The 18,683-nt window shown below is 37.2% G+C and overlaps 1 protein-coding gene across 1 annotated transcript; it reads left to right on the top strand.

The window, feature by feature from the left end:
• Window positions 1-2,036: 2,036 nt before the first annotated feature.
• On the top strand, window positions 2,037-16,872 carry LOC133302326 (uncharacterized). The gene is made up of 14 exons (XM_061502088.1): window positions 2,037-2,132; window positions 2,231-2,386; window positions 3,331-3,435; window positions 4,060-4,143; window positions 4,213-4,328; window positions 4,440-4,541; window positions 4,626-4,739; window positions 15,364-15,420; window positions 15,542-15,608; window positions 15,696-15,749; window positions 15,834-15,908; window positions 15,991-16,026; window positions 16,523-16,628; window positions 16,781-16,872. The coding sequence occupies exons 1-14, from the start codon at window positions 2,049-2,051 to the stop codon at window positions 16,870-16,872; spliced, it is 1,248 nt and encodes a 415-aa protein (XP_061358072.1). The 5' UTR covers window positions 2,037-2,048.
• The last annotated feature ends 1,811 nt before the right edge of the window (window positions 16,873-18,683 follow it).

Below are 18,683 nucleotides of genomic sequence, written 5' to 3'. Positions count from 1 at the left end.
GCAATCATCCGTTGAACGCATTGGCTGCCTTGCAAACCCAATTTTTGCTGAATTCTCTCCTTTAACTCATTGTATGTAGTGCCCCGTTTGATTTTCAACATTTTCGTTTTTCCTTCAAATTGAACACCATTGGGGCCTTCATAATGCTTTCCATCATAGTAGATCATTGTCACATACATGTTTGGACTTGTGCTCATCTTCCTCACGAAATTGGGACTTGGGTTCTGAAATTGGGGGTTTGGGTTCGGATTTTGGGGTTTGGAATTGGGCAATGACAATGATTTCACAATATTAGGTCTGTAGAGATGGTGGGATGAAATACAATCGGATTGAGAGGATTACACATGAACAAAGGGAGCTATTTAGGTTTACACAACAACAACAATCGAAATGAGACCGAAAACATGGAAAATATAGGGTTTCAGTCGACATTTAGTCGACTAAATATCGATACTTAGTCGACTAAATATCCCAAAAATGTAGTCGATTAAGATGATTTTTTAGTCGACTAAATTTGCGGAAGTCCACTTTCTGAAGATTGACCATTTGCTCGACTAAAACAGCAAGGTAGTCGACTAAAAGGGGGCAGGTTGGTGGATAGTTCTTGATCAGGGGCAAATTGGTTATTAATTAATTAATGAGGGGCAAAAGGGTCAAAAAGCCGAAAAAAGTGTGTATCCTTTAAAAGGATTATTCTTTTAAGAGACAGAAAAAGTTAGATCATGAGGAAGAGAAAAAAAATTCACTTTTTCTCCTTCATAATTTTTTTTTCTTAAAAGATACAATTTTATATCCTTTAAAATAATACTCATTTTTTGCTTTAAATTATCTTGTTCATTGAACGGTTTACTGTAGAGTGAGAAAAAAGAAGAAGAAGAGAAAACAAACGAGGCAAAATAAACAAAATTAAAAAAAAGGTACTACGTCATGGTAATGATTGGATGACGAGAATTAGTAGGGCGTGAGCAGTGGTGGCCCACAGTGAAAGTCACAGTAGGTGCCATGCCAATGCTATATATAGTTATATCGAGCCAATGCTCCTAACCTCGTCCTCATCGATAGCGAGTAGCCTCTTGTTCGACCCTATCAATCAAACAAATATTTGATGACATAACAATTAACAACTTCAACAACATCTTCGTTATCATAAAAAAACAACAACAAATCGTAACCTCATTCATCATCATCTTCCTCTCTTTATCCATTCTCAATTGTCTCTTCTCGACTCAACATCAATTACGTGCAAAGAATTCATCTGGGTAAGCTGAATTTCGCTTATGATTATTATTATTTTTGATAGAATTTGTATCTTCTTAATTATGTTTGTTCAAGAATCCTGCATTGTTCATTCATTAATCAATGAAGGGTACATAGGTGGTTGTTTTTACCTTTTTCCCATTTGTGTGTGCGTTCTTTTTTTACTTTTGTCTTAGTAATCAGAGCCATGTATGTGCTTACATTGTATCATGTTAGTTAAAAAATAATAATAATACAATAAAGTTAAAAGGAGAGGGTTTAAAACCTTAATCGTGGACCCGTCCTGAATTGGATTAGTTGCGAAGTAACAAATCGATTGAAATATTTAAAAAAAAAAGTTAAGGGGAGAGGGGGTTGCCATGCACATTCACCCATCACCCAAACTTACTAACAATGGAAATTCAACCTAATGGCAGCTGAGCCAAACCTATATGTTGAAATTAACTGATTGAGTTATAAAACTGATAAGTTTTATATAAAATGAAACTATAAGAGTTTAGGGTGGTACTATTAAATGGTTATTGATATGTCATAAGTGATTTTTAACACGACTACTCTGTTTTTGACATGTATTACTTTTTCAGGGGTAATCCTGCACACTCAATGAGTTTATACCTCAAAAAATATTAAGTACTATGGGAACTCCCATACGAAGGTTTGGCTTGGATATAATTTCATTGACATAAATTGCTCTCATGAAAAAAGAAATAGCAAAGAAATTCGATTTACACCTGAATACATATATTTTTATTTTGGCCTGTAGTGGAAATACCAAAAAACCTTATGAAGCAATGAGGCTTACTATAGTATCAATTGCTGGAGTTATTTTGGGCTTCTTTTTAGGAGTGTCATCTCCAACACTATCACTAACTAAGGTGAATAATCTTTCACCATATCTTTAAATTACACTTTCATATCATGTCAAGTGATGTAGCTAACACTGGTGAATTTGTCCCATGTTATTAATTGTTAGATGAATCTCCCATCTAGCATTTTTCCATCCATTGATCTCACATATGTTGAGGACAAGTACTCAAAAATTCAAACCAAATCTATATGGGATGCCTGGGCTTCATTTAGGGGTGACAGAAGCATGTCCAATGGGCTTAACAAATTAAATGAGACAAAGGTATGGTTCTATACTACTAATGTTTGATTGTACTTTTATGGTGTCAAAATGCTTCATCACATCTCATTCTTATTAATTTTCTACTTTATCTTTTTTGGGATTGATGAGGGTGGACTATTATTACAATGTTGGTCTTGTCATTTTCTTTCATAATAAGAAGATGGTCTCTTAACTCATAAATTCTGATTAAACAAAAAAACTTGAGATAGTTTTCTAGAAATTCACAACCTATATTATCTTGTCCTTCATGGTCAAGGCACAGGATTAGGTGCTTGAAGAGCGACTTGTGGACTGAAAGCAATATGTCATTGTCTACTGAGATCATAAATTAAAAATAAATGCTTCAAGAAAAAAGCTACTCTCGAGATGATAAGTAAAACATGATTAGCCTATTATATAACTTGGCTTTAACCATTGATGGTAAAGGCATTATTAAAAGTTGAATGACTAATAGTGTAACTTGATATTGTAGTTACTTTTATAAAAAAAGGGATGACAAATAGTGTTACTTTCTGACAGAAAGAATTTGAGAAAACAGATGTTTACAACTCACTATCGTAATAATCTGTTTTCCAATATTCTTAAGATGATGATCACTTTTTTACATGATGCAAAAAGTGACCAGTTTTAGACAGGCATTGCTGGTTAGTAGTTTCCAAAACTGTTAAACATTTTTATGTCTGGCTGGTTACCGGGTAATCTTTATAACCATGGTTACATATATTAGCTCTTTAATGTCACCTGGTTTCCTTGATTCTTAAATCCCATTTGGTTAATACATTATTTCCATCTAATTATTCAATCTTTTGTCTCTAGCTTAATTTCTTAACAACCTGGAATATATACATATCTGTAATGCCATGGTTTTTTGTCAGGAAACTACTAGTGCATATCATTTCCAATCTTAGCATCTTGCTCTGAATCTATATTTGATTATGATGCAGATTTGGGTTCCTACAAATCCTCGAGGGGCTGAAAGGCTACCCCCCAAAATTATTGAATCTCAATCAGATTTCTATCTTCGCAGATTATGGGGTCTGCCCCAACAGGTGGGCATATTCACTGTACCTTAATGTAAAAGATACATTTCAGCAACAAAAAAAAAAAATCATTTTCACCATAAAGGAAACTTAGTTAAATTTGTAAGTGTTTACCATAGTATCAAAGTATTGAACCTATTACTGAGAAAGTGACTTACATTTGTTTTAGTGGAGGTGACTGAATACAGTACAAAGTAATATAACAAATATTTGTGTAGTCCACAAGCATTAGCAAATGAACCTTGCTCTAGTAAGCTTGAATTTCACATGTGAGGAGTTCCTAATTGAGAACAGACAAATGACAATTTGTTAAACAAGCATGTATGTGACATTAATGGACTCATACAAAGATAAGCTGCATATTCTAGCTTGTTTTATGCCTAACTGATTGGCATTGAGTACAATGTAACAAATATTCTCCGTATACCCAAAATGAAAAAATGCTCCTGATATGGACAATAGGAATTTATAAGATTTTTCTTATGATTATGAGTTACAATTATTTATGGAAAGTTGGTTATTATTTTCAACCCCAACTAGTTCGCAATAAATGTGTTGTTGTTGATGTTGATGTTCCAGTTACAATTTTGTCTTCTCTAATTTGTCTCTTTTCTTGATGGAGGTGGCACTTAGGACCTAACTGTCAAACAGAAGTATCTTGTAACTTTTACTGTTGGCTATGATCAGAGAAACAATATTGATGCTGCAATCAAAAAGGTCATTTCTGTCTGATATTTGTTTTTTTTTTTTTTGCTCTTTATATGACTCTTGTACTTAACATTACAGTTCTCTGACAAATTCACCATTGTGTTGTTTCACTATGATGGGAGGGCTACTGAGTGGAATGAGTTTGAGTGGTCAAAGCGAGCAATCCATATTAGTGTTAGGAAGCAAACAAAATGGTTGGTAATGGAATTCAGTAGTGTTTTTGTTCCAATTTATAAATTGTAACAAGTTTTTCTCAGGCCTCTATTCATCAAGTTTTAACATAAAATCTTGAAATTTGGTTCAAGGTGGTATGCTAAACGCTTTCTGCATCCTGACATTGTGGCACCCTATGACTACATTTTCATTTGGGATGAGGATCTAGGCGTGGAGCATTTTGATGCAGAGGAGTAAGTATCAAAATTCAAAACCATCCCTTTAGTGTAGGAATCAAGGTGTTGGTGAAAATTTTAATAATTTTTTTTTTATTTCAGGTACTTGAAAATGGTAAGAAAACATGGTTTGGAGATCTCACAGCCTGGTCTAGACCCGAGTAGTAGTTTTACATGGCAGATGACAAAGAAAAGGGCTGATGTTGAAGTCCACAAGTAAGTGAATAACTTAATTGTTTAATTTCATGTATTAATTAAATATGTTATCACTGCTTGCTCATTAACAACAACAATAACAAAAGTCTATTCTTACAAGTGGGGGCTGGTTACATGTATTAAACAATGCCATTGTGCTCTATATCAAATTTTTGGAAAGCCCATTTAGACTAAGATATTTTTTATTGGTTTCTCTTAAGAGTTTTCCTTAGTCTTCCTCTACTTATGTTTATTGAGCTATTCTAAAGCAATTAATTCAATCCAAAAGTTTAATATATCATGTAAAAGCCACATTAATAATTTTATATTATATTTCTCTAATACTCCTCCTCACAAGTCCATTTATATGTTTTAAGAAACTTCATAATATTTAACTATTTATTAATAGAATAAAGGCTTGTCAAGATCAAACTTGTAACTATTTGGTCACAGATGCTGTGATGTCATATTCAATCCAAAAGTTTAAATTGTTACATAAAAGACACATTAATGGTTTTATATATATTTCTGAAATAGCTATCCTCTATTAAACAGTTATCTTGCTGCTTACTCATTAACAACAACAACAATAACAAAAGTCAATTCCTACAAGTTGGGGTTAGTTGCATGTATTAAACAAGGGGAGGGTGTTATATTTACAAACTTTTTGTTTACAAACTCTTACAAATTATATTATGTTCTCCTGAGAGAACACTAGGTTGCACTATGTTCTCCCGGGAGTACATAGTGTAATTTGCAAAAATTTGTAAAAAAAGTTTGTAAACGGATCCTTCCTCATTAAACAATGCCATTGTGCTCTAAATCAAATTTTTGGAAATCCCATTTAGACTAAGATCTTGTTTATTGGTTTCTCTTAAGAGTTTTTCTTAGTCTTCCTCTCCTTATGTTTATTGAGCTATTGTAAAGTAATTAATTTAATCCAAAAGTTTAATCTATCATATAAAAGCCACATTAATAGTTTTATATTATATTTCTCTAATACTCCCTCTCACAAGTCCATCTATATGTGCTAATAAAATTTATAATATTTAATCATTTATTGAGGATCAAACTTGTAACCACTTGGTCACAGATGCTCTGATACCATATTTAACCCAAAAGTTTAAATTGTTAGATAAAAGACACATTAATGATTTTATATATATTTCTGAAATAACTATCCTCTATTAAACAGTTGTCTTGTTGCTTACTCATTAACAACAATGTTGCAACCCAATCCAATGGGCCTAAGGAAGACAGGCCCAAGCGTATCAGGAAGCAGCCTCCGTACTTATTGGACTATTTTCAGTGACCTGACCTTTAGAAGGAGTAACTTGGCCCAACTCACTTGGCCCAGTTCACAGTGATTGTATGCCTTTTGATATGATCAATGTAATTCAGGAAATAGGATAAACTTGTAAAAGCTTTTATATAGCCCAAGGGGGGCGTGAATGAAAATCAGAAAATGTTTGACAAACTTCTTTCTCTCTAATTCATCTATTTTCTCTCTCTTTTCTGTTATCGTCTCTTATCTCATCCTCCCAGATCTAGTGACTCTACAAATTGGTGCTTTCATCAACCTCTTCCTCCCTTTCAATGGCGGAAAACACACGTATGCGTGATCTGCAGCAACGATTGGACGCTCTCGAGCAACAATTCAATACTGCTGAATTGATCCGTGAACAACAACACGTTGATCTCCAAGAAAACCAAACCCAGCTGCATGACGCACATCAAGAATTACAGACTTCTCACAACCGCTTCATTCAAGATCTCACCCAATTACAAGAATCGCACCATAACACACGTGGCATATTGGGTCACAATCCTCCTACAGGTGCTAAACAATCTAGGTTTCGCCATGTCAAGCTTGATTTTCCACGTTTCTCTTCTGGAGATCCCACCACTTGGATCACCGCCGTGGAACACTATTTTTATTTTTACCAGGTTGCTGCCCTAGAACGGGTAAATCTTGCTGAGTTCCATCTTGATGAACCTGCTGCCAGTTGGTTTTACGGTTCAGATAAGAATGGCTTATTAACGGATTGGCGTATTTTCTGTACTGCGCTTCACCGTCGTTTTGGGCCTTCTGAGTTTGAAGACCCAGCTGGTGCACTGGTTAAAATCTAACAAACTGGCTCTGTCTTGGATTATCAATCTTCCTTTGAGAAATTGGTCAGTAAGGTACCTGGTTTATCAGCCACATTGTTACAGAGCATTTTCATTTCGGGATTGAAACCACTCATCCGCAGATCAGTTCTTACCCTACGACCACAGGATTACCATGAGGCTTTTTCGTTAGCACGTGTTTTTGAGGATCAGTCAAATGATCACAAATTCTCTCGTCCTTGGCAACCTGCCTCTAAACCAAACCCTAACAACCAAAATTCAATTACCCAGTTCCCTTCCAACCCAATCCCAGCAATACCTATTCGACGTTTGTCCCAAGCTGAGATGCTGGCCAAACGAGAGAAGAACTTATGCTACAATTGTGATGAGAAATATTCTTTTGGGCATAAATACAAGGGGCGCACTACATTATTGTATTTTGAAGGCACTGACGAAGAATATACCTCATATGTCATTCCAAATACAGATGTTCCCGTGGCTGAGGAGCCACCTCCTGAAATTAGCTTTCATGCCATTTTTGGCAACCACAACTCACACTCATTTCGCCTCACTGGGGCCATTAGAGGCAAAAATGTGCAGATCCTAGTAGATGGGGGCGGTACCCATAATTTTATTACTGCACGTATGGCCTCCTTTCTTGGCTTAACACTTCACCACATTAAACCTTTTCAAGTGCAGGTGGCAATGAGGATGCTTTGCAGTGTTCCGCTTCTTGCCTTGCGGTCTCACTAAACCTCCAATCCTACACTTTTACTGTGGATTTGTTTGTTTTGGATTTGAAAGGTGCTGATCTTGTGTTGGGGATCCAATGGTTGGCCACTTTGGGGCCTATTATCACTAATTATTCTCAGATGACCATGTCCTTTACCCATATGGCACACACTATATTGTTACAGGGCAACCTAGCCATTTCTCCATCTCAAATTACTATTGCTCAATTCCACAAGCTCATGTCCCAAGATTTGGTATCCTCATGCTTTATGTGCCTCAATAGCACCGCTTCACAACCGTCCTTTCCCGTGCCACATGACCCTCCCCCTCCCTTCATTTAACATATTCTAACTGCTTTCCAAAATATTTTCCATGACCCCACCACCCTACCACCTGACCGCACAACCAATCACCATATTAATTTGTTTCCTTTCTCCAAACTCGTCCAGGTTCGCCCTTACAGATACCCTCACTTCCAGAAGATCGAAATTGAACGTATGGTCAGTGAGATGTTGGCCACCGGTGTGATTCGTCCTAGTCAATCATCCTTCAGCTCCCATGTGCTTCTGGTTCAGAAGAAGGATGGCACATGGCAATTTTGCGTTGACTACCGTGCCCTAAATGCTATTACAGTCTCGGATAAGTTTCCAATACCAATAGTGGACGAATTATTGGATGAACTCCATGGGGCGACAATTTTCTCCAAACTCGATCTCCGTTCGGATTATCATCAGATTAGCATGCATCTATCTGATGTACATAAGACAGCCTTCCGCACTCATTCTGGTCATTTTGAGTTTTTAGTGATGCCATTTGGCCTCTCCAATGCCCCTTCAACTTTCCAGGCCACTATGAATTGTGTGTTCCGCCGGTTCTTGCGAAGATTTATTGTGATCTTCTTCGATGATATCCTGGTGTACAGCCCATCTCTCCAGGAGCACGCTTCTCATTTGAACTAGGTTTTGTAGACCTTGCAACAACACAATTTCTTTGTCAAATTAACCAAATGTTCTTTTGCTGTGCAGACAATCCAATTCCTCGGCCATATTATTTCGGCTGATGGTGTTTCCCCTGACCCCACTAAGGTGCAAGCGGTACGTGAGTGGCCTACTCCTCAATCGGTGACCCAATTGCGGGCCTTTCTAGGCCTATCTGGTTACTATCGTCGTTTAATCAAAGGGTATGCCACCGTTGCAGCACCGCTTATGAATTTGCTCTCTAAAGATGCTTTTAAGTGGACCACAGACGCTGAACAAGCCTTTGTGACTCTGAAAGAATTAGTGACACATGCCCCCATTTTGGCTTTGCCTGATTTCACACTCCCATTCATTATAGAGACAGATGCCTCCGAAGTGGGCATTGGGGCAGTACTTTTGCAATCGGACCACCCCATCACTTTTTTTAGTCTTAAACTATCAAAGCTCATGCAATCCAAATCTATTTACTTCAGAGAAATGCATGCCATAACCTCTACTGTGACTAAGTGGAGACAATACCTCTTGGGTACGTCCTTCATCATACGAACAGACCACAAAAGTCTGCACCACTTGATGACCCAAGTGATACAGACCCCAGAGCAGCAACAATTCCTTGCGAAATTGTTGGGGTACCATTATACCATACAGTACAAACCAGGAAAGACAAATACGGCTGCTGACGCTCTATCACGCCAGCAGGAGGGGAACTTGATGGTTTCATCCTCCCCTGAATTCATGGCAATAAGCAATCCTATAGCTGAGTACAGTTTAGTTATACAGTCCGAGTTACAACAGGATTCACATGCTACACATATACTACAGGAATTACAGTCCAATCCTTCTAAATATCCTCACTGGCAGCAGCTCCATGGGGTCCTCTTTCATCGTCACCGAGTGTATATCCCTCCAGGTTCATCCTTAATCCCCACCCTTCGCCACGAATTTCATTCTTCCAAGAATGGCGGTCACGTAGGTGTACGTTGTACGCTCCTTCGGCTTAGTGCCACATTTACCTGGAAAAGCATGAAAACAGATGTTCAGAATTTTATCCGAAATTGTGAGATTTGTCAGAAAACAAAATCATCGAATCATTCGCCCTACGGTTTACTCCAACCACTCTCAGTCCCAGCGGACATATGGTTCGATCTGTCTATGGACTTTATAACCCGTTAACCCAATTCCGGTGGGTTTACAGATATTTTAGTGGTGGTGGACAGGCTCACCAAGGGAGCTCATTTTGCGGCTTTGGCACCCAAATACTCAGCAGCCAAGGTGGCTCAGGTATTTTGGGATACCGTAGGGAAATTGCATGGTCCTCCAAGATCCATTGTCTCGGATCGCGATCCGATTTTCACCAGTGAATTTTGGAAGACATTGTTCAAATTACAGGGAACGTCTCTCCACTTCAGCTCCACTTATCACCCTCAATCAGACGGCCAGACCGAGAGGGTGAATCAAATTTTAGAACAGTACCTTCGCTGTTTTGTCCACGAGAATCAATCAACTTGGCACCGCTTTCTGAGTTGGGCCGAGTTCCATTACAACACAGCACACAGCAGAGCAACGGGTACAACGCCCTTTCAAGCCACCTACGGTCGATCCCCACCGTCCTTGTTGGAATACTCTAGGAACAACTCCCCTAGAAGCTGTAGATTCCGATTTACACCAGCGCGCCTTGATCCATGCCACATTGAAACAGAACTTAAAAAAAGCACAAACAGCGATGAAAACTCAAGCTGATAAAAGACGGAAAGTTTATACCTTTAAGGTAAGAGACCAAGTGCTTTTGAGGCTTCAACCGTACCGACAGCTTATTGTACACAGACGTTCATCCCACAAACTGAGCCTCCGTTTTTATGATCCCTTCACGGTCCTAGAGTGCGTCGGCCAGGTGGCTTATCGACTACAGTTGCCTGAGGAATCGAGAGTGCATCCAGTCTTCCACGTTTCACTTTTACGACCTTTTCACTCAGATGGTCGCTACCGCATCCATGACCCCTCTTCAACTGTAGCACACTCTCTAGCGATGCACCTACCGGCGGCAGTAGTCTCGCATAGAAAGATTTGGAGGAATGGGCGTGAGACACCTCAAGTGTTGATTCAATAGCAGGGACTCCCTCCTGAGGACTCAACTTGGGAAGATGAGGCCCTTTTTCGTTCACACTCCCTCACAAAGTTTTCACCTTTGACGTCCAGGGTAGCCATGTGTTCCACAGAGGAAAAGACTGAGCTTAAGGGTTTGCCAACTACTGACCCTTCGCTTACTTGCATCGACCATGACACTCATTTAATTCCTGCCGCAAGGGGATGTTGCAACCCAATCCAATGGGCCTAAGGAAGACAGGCCCAAGCGTATCAGGAAGCAGCCTCCGTACTTATTGGACTATTTTCAGTGACCTGACCTTTCGAATGAGTAACTTGGCCCAGTTCGCAGTTATTGTATGCCTTTTGATATGATCAATGTAATTCAGGAAATAGGATAAACTTGTAAAAGCTTTTATATAGCCCAAGGGGGGCGTGAATGAAAATCAGAAAATGTTTGAGAAACTTCTTTCTCTCTAATTTATCTATTTTCTCTCTCTTTTCTGTTATCGTCTGTTATCTCATCCTCCCAAATCTAGTGACTCTACAAACAACAATAACATGTATTAAACAATGCCATTGTGAAATCACATTTAGTGGTGGACCCAGGATATTATGTTTATGTTCGCACAATTAGTGGCGGGGGTTTGGGGGCAGCGCCCCCGAAAATTTTTTTTGTAAAGAAAGTTTAAATCAATGCTTTATGTACAAGGTCATGAACTCGCTCATAATCTAGTTGCTTCTATAACAAGCTACAGGCAATAGTTTGACCAATCATTCCCCCTAAATGTTACCAATCCTCCAAAACAAATATGAGAATAAACTCCAGTACATCCATACATCATCATTCTATTTATAATGGTGAATAAAAAAGTCAACATTACCTGTACAGAAGGGAAAGCTCTCATCTCTAGAGATTAACTTATTTGAGAATGTCACATCTGCAATCAATCCTCTCTTTTTAAGCCAGAATATAGGATCAAAGCTGAAAGCAAATCGCAATAAAAAAAGTAGTATATGAAACATGAATTAAAGCAAAAATGAATAGAACAACACAATAAAAAATACCAGATAACAACAAAAATAATAGAAGCTAATACCACGTTGGCAGTAGAAGACGACAAAAGCATTCTTCGATTTTTCATTCTTTGAAAATATTGCATTATATCTTCATCATCAATATTATCAAACATATCACGTTCAACATAAGTTAGCATGCATGCGTTAAACCAATCATCACTTATCCGATTGCGCAACTTATCCTTAACAAAAGTCATTGCAGAAAAAACTCGTTCAACACTAGCAGTTGCTACCGGTAGAACGAGTGCCAACTTTATCAACAAATAAACCAATGGATAAACAATATCCTTTCTCTTCTCAACCATCTTCAAAGCAAGGTCAGAAATTCTTTCCAAATTGACAAAATCAGAATCAGCTCTTACATCAACAATAAAATTACCAAGACTTGAAGAAAGAAAAGGAATATCTGCAAGCTCATTAAACTCCAAAGGATAAAATCTAGCAAACTCAATCAACTTTTCTTTGTTAAAACTAGCAAATGAATCACGAGGGTCAAGACAACTCAAACACTCAAGCAACTTCGTATTGACATTATCAAATCGATCACCCAACTCTTGAACCTGAGTATCTATCACTGTATTAAATAACTCCACCTTAAAGTAGTGCAAGAATGTGAATGATTCCAATCTCCGTCTTGATCTTCCTTTAGGATAATAAACATCCTCCATATTTGGAATGTCAATATCATATTTATTTGCAAAAATGTTCGTTTCTTGAAGCAATTCATCAAAACCATTATCTCTCACCTCTTGTAAACGAGACTTGACAACCTTCACTAAACCAATTGCATTTAAAAGGTCTTGATCTTTTCTTTGTAATGCTTGTGACAACTCATAAGAAATCCCCAAGATAAGTTGCATAAGATGCAACAAGAATGCAAACTCATAATCCTCCATGGCATACAAAATGCAACCTGCATCAGTTCTTGCAGCATCATTCCTAGGCTCGTCTTCAATAATTTTCATCAAGGAAATTATTGGAGAAAATAATGAGATAACACTTGTAACTGTACCAAAATGGGAACCCCAATGAGTGTCTCCAGGTCGCTTTATGGTTGTCTCTTGATTTAAACCTTTTCCAGTTGGTATTTCACCGCGAGCAATTCTTTCAACTATATGCTCATATTGATTCATTTGAAGAATTTCCTTCCGCTTGCATGAACCCCCCACAACGGTAGCCATCTTTTGAAGCTTGTCAAAAAATTCTTGAATCTTTTTGTGATGTTTTGCAACCTTCACAAGTGCCAATTGTAACTGATGAGCAAAACAATGAATGTATAATGCAGATTTGTTCTCTGCCAAAATCAAACTCTTAAGCCCTTTGAATTCACCCCTCATATTACTAGCACCATCATAGCCTTGACCACGACATAGTAAGTATCTAGCACAATCTAAAGAAGCTTTCAGGCGAATACGGTAATCAATTCTTTGTTGTTCAGAAATATTTGAAAAGGCAATATCAATATGTTGGTTTTGCTTCATCAAATCTTGACCAGCTTGATAAGATCTATTGTGAACACTCCTATGATCTCCAACATGAACTTTGATTCTATCCTTCTTTTGCCAATTTTTGAACCCCACACCGACAAATGCCTCCTTCGCTGAACCACTACCTCTAACCTCCATATCAAATAGATAACAATATAAGCAAAAACATGCATCTCGTGATACACTATACTCCAACCAAGAACCAAATTCTTCATACCACTTAGAATTGAATCTACGCATTTTTCCAAACATTTCCGTTTGAGGGAATGGTTTAAGAATTGGTTGAGTTGGACCCTTGAGCAAATAAGCTCTCCGAATATCCTCTCTCTCTATAGGATTTGATGTCATTGAATAAAGTGAAGGTCTTTTTCCTGGATCCGCTTCAAGATTTTCTATATTAATTTTTGCTTCAGGTGGTGATTGAAAACTTTGAAATTGAGATGCTTGTGGTGGTACACTTTGTCTTTGAGATTGAGGAGAATTTTCAACAATTGAAACATTTTGTCTATGAGGTTCATAGGATTCAGGTTCTGTATTTGTGCTCTTTTGACGTTTGAAATAAGATTGTATCCCTGACATAATTTTTCCAAGACCTGTGAAGGGTACAGAAAAATAATAGAGAGAATAAGTTAGTACTTTTTTATCCCAAATAAATATTATATGGATTCAAAATTGCAATATGGATTCAAAATTCACTATATCTGCCTGATATGATCAACGGACTTCCAAATGACAGGTCTGGAATATGAAATGGGAACAACTGCAATAATCAAAATATAGTTTAAACTTCAAATATCAAAGAGATATAACATATAAACATTTGATAATGACAGATGACAGATAAATATATATTTGATAAAAGTCCTTTTCCTTACCCAATACTTTATTATCTAATTATTTGAATATTAGGTTGCTGTTACAAACTTTGATACGTATAATAGAGAGAATCCCAAGATTTCAAACTTGGTGTTAAAAAGCCGTTTCTTATTAATTAAATAACCAAAAGGCTGGGGACTATGAGGCTTTCATTTATATTTTTGTTGAGGCAAATGTTTGTGGAAAACTTTTATGCTTAAAGGAAATGCTTTTCTCAAATTCACAACTAGTGGGGAACTTTATTCACATTCTGTTCTAAGAATAAATTGAGTAATTAGCTCATTATAATATGATTGAACCAAACTATTTAGATGTGAACAATGATGTATATTTAGATTGAACCAAGCTATATTTATAGATTTTATCTAACCGACTTTTCCTAATATATATTATAATATTTAAACTTCTACCACTTTCTTCAATTTTCCACAGCCTTCTTTTTCTTCTTGCTTTTCAAAATTGTCTTCTCTTCTTTTTTTGTTTCTTTGACTAATTTATATTATTTAACCAACTTCTACAACTTTCTACCAATCTGTTGCCAATTTCCGTGTTTTTCTGGTAGATGGTAGATAGCTCTTATAGCTTCTTCATTTTTCTAGACTAACAATAGGAAAAAATTGATTTCCAACAATTAGGACTCAAATGAAATGAAAGCTCACAGAGCCATAAAGTTATAAAATGGCAATGACAAAAGAACCAAGAACTACACAACAAAAGAACTAAGAACTACACAGCAACAAAAAAAACAACAAAAAAATTAATGAGGTGGAGCTTGCCTCAAAAGCCAAATCTGCTTGCCTCAAAAAAATTAGAGTTTTGATGTGCTTGCCCTCAAATCTGCGCTGAATGGAAGGAAAGATGCTGAATGGAAGCCAAATCTGCGCTCAAATCCGCTTGCCCTCTTTTGCAGAAAGAAAAATGAGTGAGAGCGTAGGGTGAGAGAGGCTTGCCCTCTTTTGCAGAAAGAAAAATGAGTGACAGAGGTACGGTGAGAGGCTTAGCTGTGAGAGAAAGTATAAAAAAAAAAAATAAAAAAAAAAAATTTACAAATTTCCTGTGTCCGCACGTGCAGTCATTTGACCCAACGTGGGTCCGCGCCTGATCAAACTTATAACTACTTGGTCACGGATGCTCTGATACAATATTGAATCCAAAAGTTTAAATTGGTAGATAAAAGACACATTAATGAGTTTTTATATATTTCTAAAACAGCAATCCTCTATAACATCTATCTTGCTGCTTAATCATTCATTTATTTACTCCATCTTCTAGCTTAAACTATATTTTGTTAACCTCTTGCAGGAAAGCTGAGGAGAGAAATGGCTGGTGTCCTGATCCGCATACTCCACCTTGTGCTGCGTAAGCAAATGTTAACTTTTAAAGGATTTAGTTCTTAATGATATGCATCTTTCTTCTTCCATTGTCTTGTAGGCTTCTAAAAGGATCATACATATATCACTTTGATTTTTGAAATGCTCAGATTTGTTGAGATCATGGCTCCTGTATTTTCCCGAGATGCATGGCGCTGTGTATGGCATATGATACAGGTTTTATGGCTTATTAGCGTCTTCTAATGCTATTTTCACTACATGATCAATTCATATCTTACTTGTTTTTCATATGCTGCCTTACAGAATGACCTAATTCATGGATGGGGTCTTGATTTTGCTCTCAGAAAATGTGTAGATGTTAGTATTTATGCCTTTCTTTTATTAAGTACATATTTTGCCATGATTGGATCTAATGAGATTTATTTTCTTAATTGTATGCAGCCCCCTCATGAGAAAATAGGAGTTGTTGATACTCAATGGGTTCTTCACCAAAGCGTTCCTTCACTTGGGAACCAGGTAAATGAAGCTTTAAAGATTTTTACACATTGTCTTTTAACATGGATTAAATGGTTTTGTTTTCCTTGTTATTTTTCAATAGGGGCAAGCAGAGAGTGGAAAGGCACCATGGGAAGGGGTATGTATGAATTTTTGTTCCTATCACAATTCAATTGCGATTTCATGTGGTTGTACTTTTTTTTTTTTTTTTAGTAAAGCTTCATTTGGGTCTCTGTAAAATTTAAAGTGGACCCATTTTAGTTCTTTTGGCGGACTAATGTGGGTCTTTTTTGAATTTGTGAGGGACTACAATTTTAACTAAATGAGTTCATTTTGAATTTTTTAAGGACCTCAGGACTAATTTTTTGTGTGTAAGGGACTAAAGTGAGAACCATATTTTTTGTTAGGGACCCAAAAAGGACTTTACTTTTTTTTTTTTTTTTTTAAGTTAACCCAACCCTAATTATTTCTTTGAAGCGAGTTGGCTACCCGTATCCCACAAGCTTAGATCATGTGCTTTTACTTTTTTACCATTTTACTATTGATACATGGAATAGAAACTTTTTAGCATTAATTTTGAATTTACATCCATATGTATTATAAGAACAATGATTTCAAACTTTGCTTTGTATCAGGTACGAGAGAGGTGTAACAAAGAATGGACAATGTTCCAAGAGCGTATGGCTAATGCAGAGAGGGACTATTTTCAGGGGATGGGAATTATTCCCCTTAACTCCACAGGTAGCTAAGGCGATGATTACGCAAAGAAAGGAAGCTTTCAAAACTACCCCTTACAATTCACTTCTTTGTTAAACAGAGTAGCTTGAACAAGATTAGCTAGATTCTTCATTCATAATCATGACATTGCATTAGTTCATGTTATTGAATAATAGCTCTCCCAGCTCATCAAATACGCACGTGGAAATTGAGTCTGAAAGCAGTTGCAGTTAGTTCGAGTGGTTCAAGTCTTGTTAGTTTGTTATAACGTGTTAACTGTGCTGCTTACGTGTATTTTCGTTATTGCTCATCTGAAGTCAAGTGTGAATTTGTAATATAAATATAGTTTTCCTGTACAATCAAGATTCATTATACAGAAAACACAATTACTCATTTTCTCAGATTCTTTACATGTGAATAGGAAGCAATGTTCCAGTACATTTATATGCTTTTCAAGAATTTTAAACATCATTACAGATTACTATAATCAACAATTTTTTTATATCCCTTCAATGAATTTGCATCTCAATATTAAAAGCAAATACTTTTAAGATAAAATCACTCCCCATTAAATTTCGTTTCGCGAGGATGGTGATTAGGAAAGACACAGGCCTTTGGAGAAAACCCACTTTAGCTCTTAATAGTCGATTCAGAGTCAACAACATACCTTTATCACTAAGGATCAATGGGTTTGAAATTCAAATCTTGAACTTAGGAACAGGTTAACATGAACTTTGAAGAATGAGCAAGGCAAATTGAATTTAGTTATTAAATGAAACTAAACTTCACGGTTGTAGATAACTCAATTACAGAGTTATTGGTCAAAGTGCTCCAATGATCTACCAATTTCAAATTAAAGCAAGAAAGACTTTCATCAAAATAGTTTCCCTTTTGAAGTAAGAGAAGCTTCTCCTCATACATGGCAACATGTGAACAATTTTCATGAGAAAATTTACTTTCTCTCTAACAATCACACGAAACCAACTTTTCATTGCCATTTTGTTTAAATTGATATCTCCCATATTAAATCCTATAGACTCTTGATTCCTAATTTCCTATTAAAGGTCCAATTTTTTTATTTTATTTTTTTAATTTCTTAGAGGTGTCCTTATCCATTTGGATGATACTAATCCCCTTCACAGCATAGAACGTGAAGGTTTTTGCTATTGGCCCTATTCAAAGGTAAACATCAATGTCCAGCGATGGTGCTGGTAATGGTATCTACGAAGCTTATGGTAGAGATGACTGGCATTGATAGTCCAGAACCTCCAGCCACAATCCGATGATGCACATAGAAGGGGTGTGATATGTGGGAATGGTGAGTTCTCTGAGACTTGGTAGGTGTGGTGAAATGTAATGAGCAGGAAGTGTCTCCCCGTGGGCACTGTACGTGCATTTATACAGGCTTTCGGGAGTAGTTATCATGGAAGTCGTGGTCTTAAAGCGGTTTTCACAGAGGGTGATCGTGGGTAGCAAAGAGTGGAGGGGAGAATCGTCATTATAGATCCACGACCCGAGCTCATGGGCTGAAGCCTTGGCCGGATAGATCTTCACCAAGCGGGAAGCCCTTTTGGAGAAGGTGTGGCATCTTCTCTTTTCATATATAAATGCCCATTTTCCAACTTGGGTGTTCATCTTCCAGTCTCTAACTTCCCGGTGGATGTTCTACGCCACTTGGAGGATCCTTCCAAGCTTCATCCTCTCTGGTGGCGCTTTTTTTGTATTTTTGAGTTGATTGACCAAGCTAGTGGGCTTGCATACTTTTATCACGTTTTCTTTTGCCTTTTTGTTATGTTTTGGAATGCTACCGATAAGGGTAGAAATTGCCATGGCTGGGTACCTTTGAAAGATCGTCCGAGTTTGAGGTAGTGTACCACCTTCGAAGATAACTGGAAAAATTCTAAATCGGACTTCTTCAAAATTTGGGCAACAAGAGACTTTGTTAATCAGGCTTCGTGCTTGGGGAAGTCGGGTGCCTTGGACAACAAGGGACTTAATCACGTTTGCCTTAGACAACGGGGGACTTAATCACGCTTCCTACTTGGGAAAGTCAAGTGCCCAGGGTGCCTTTTCTAACAC

The sequence above is a fragment of the Gastrolobium bilobum genome, unplaced genomic scaffold, assembly GCF_033153095.1.
Source record: "Gastrolobium bilobum isolate Gb01-03AN ecotype WA unplaced genomic scaffold, APGP_CSIRO_Gbil_v1 utg895, whole genome shotgun sequence".
Classification (NCBI taxonomy): domain Eukaryota; kingdom Viridiplantae; phylum Streptophyta; class Magnoliopsida; order Fabales; family Fabaceae; genus Gastrolobium; species Gastrolobium bilobum.
This window is presented reverse-complemented; position numbering and strand designations above follow the sequence as displayed.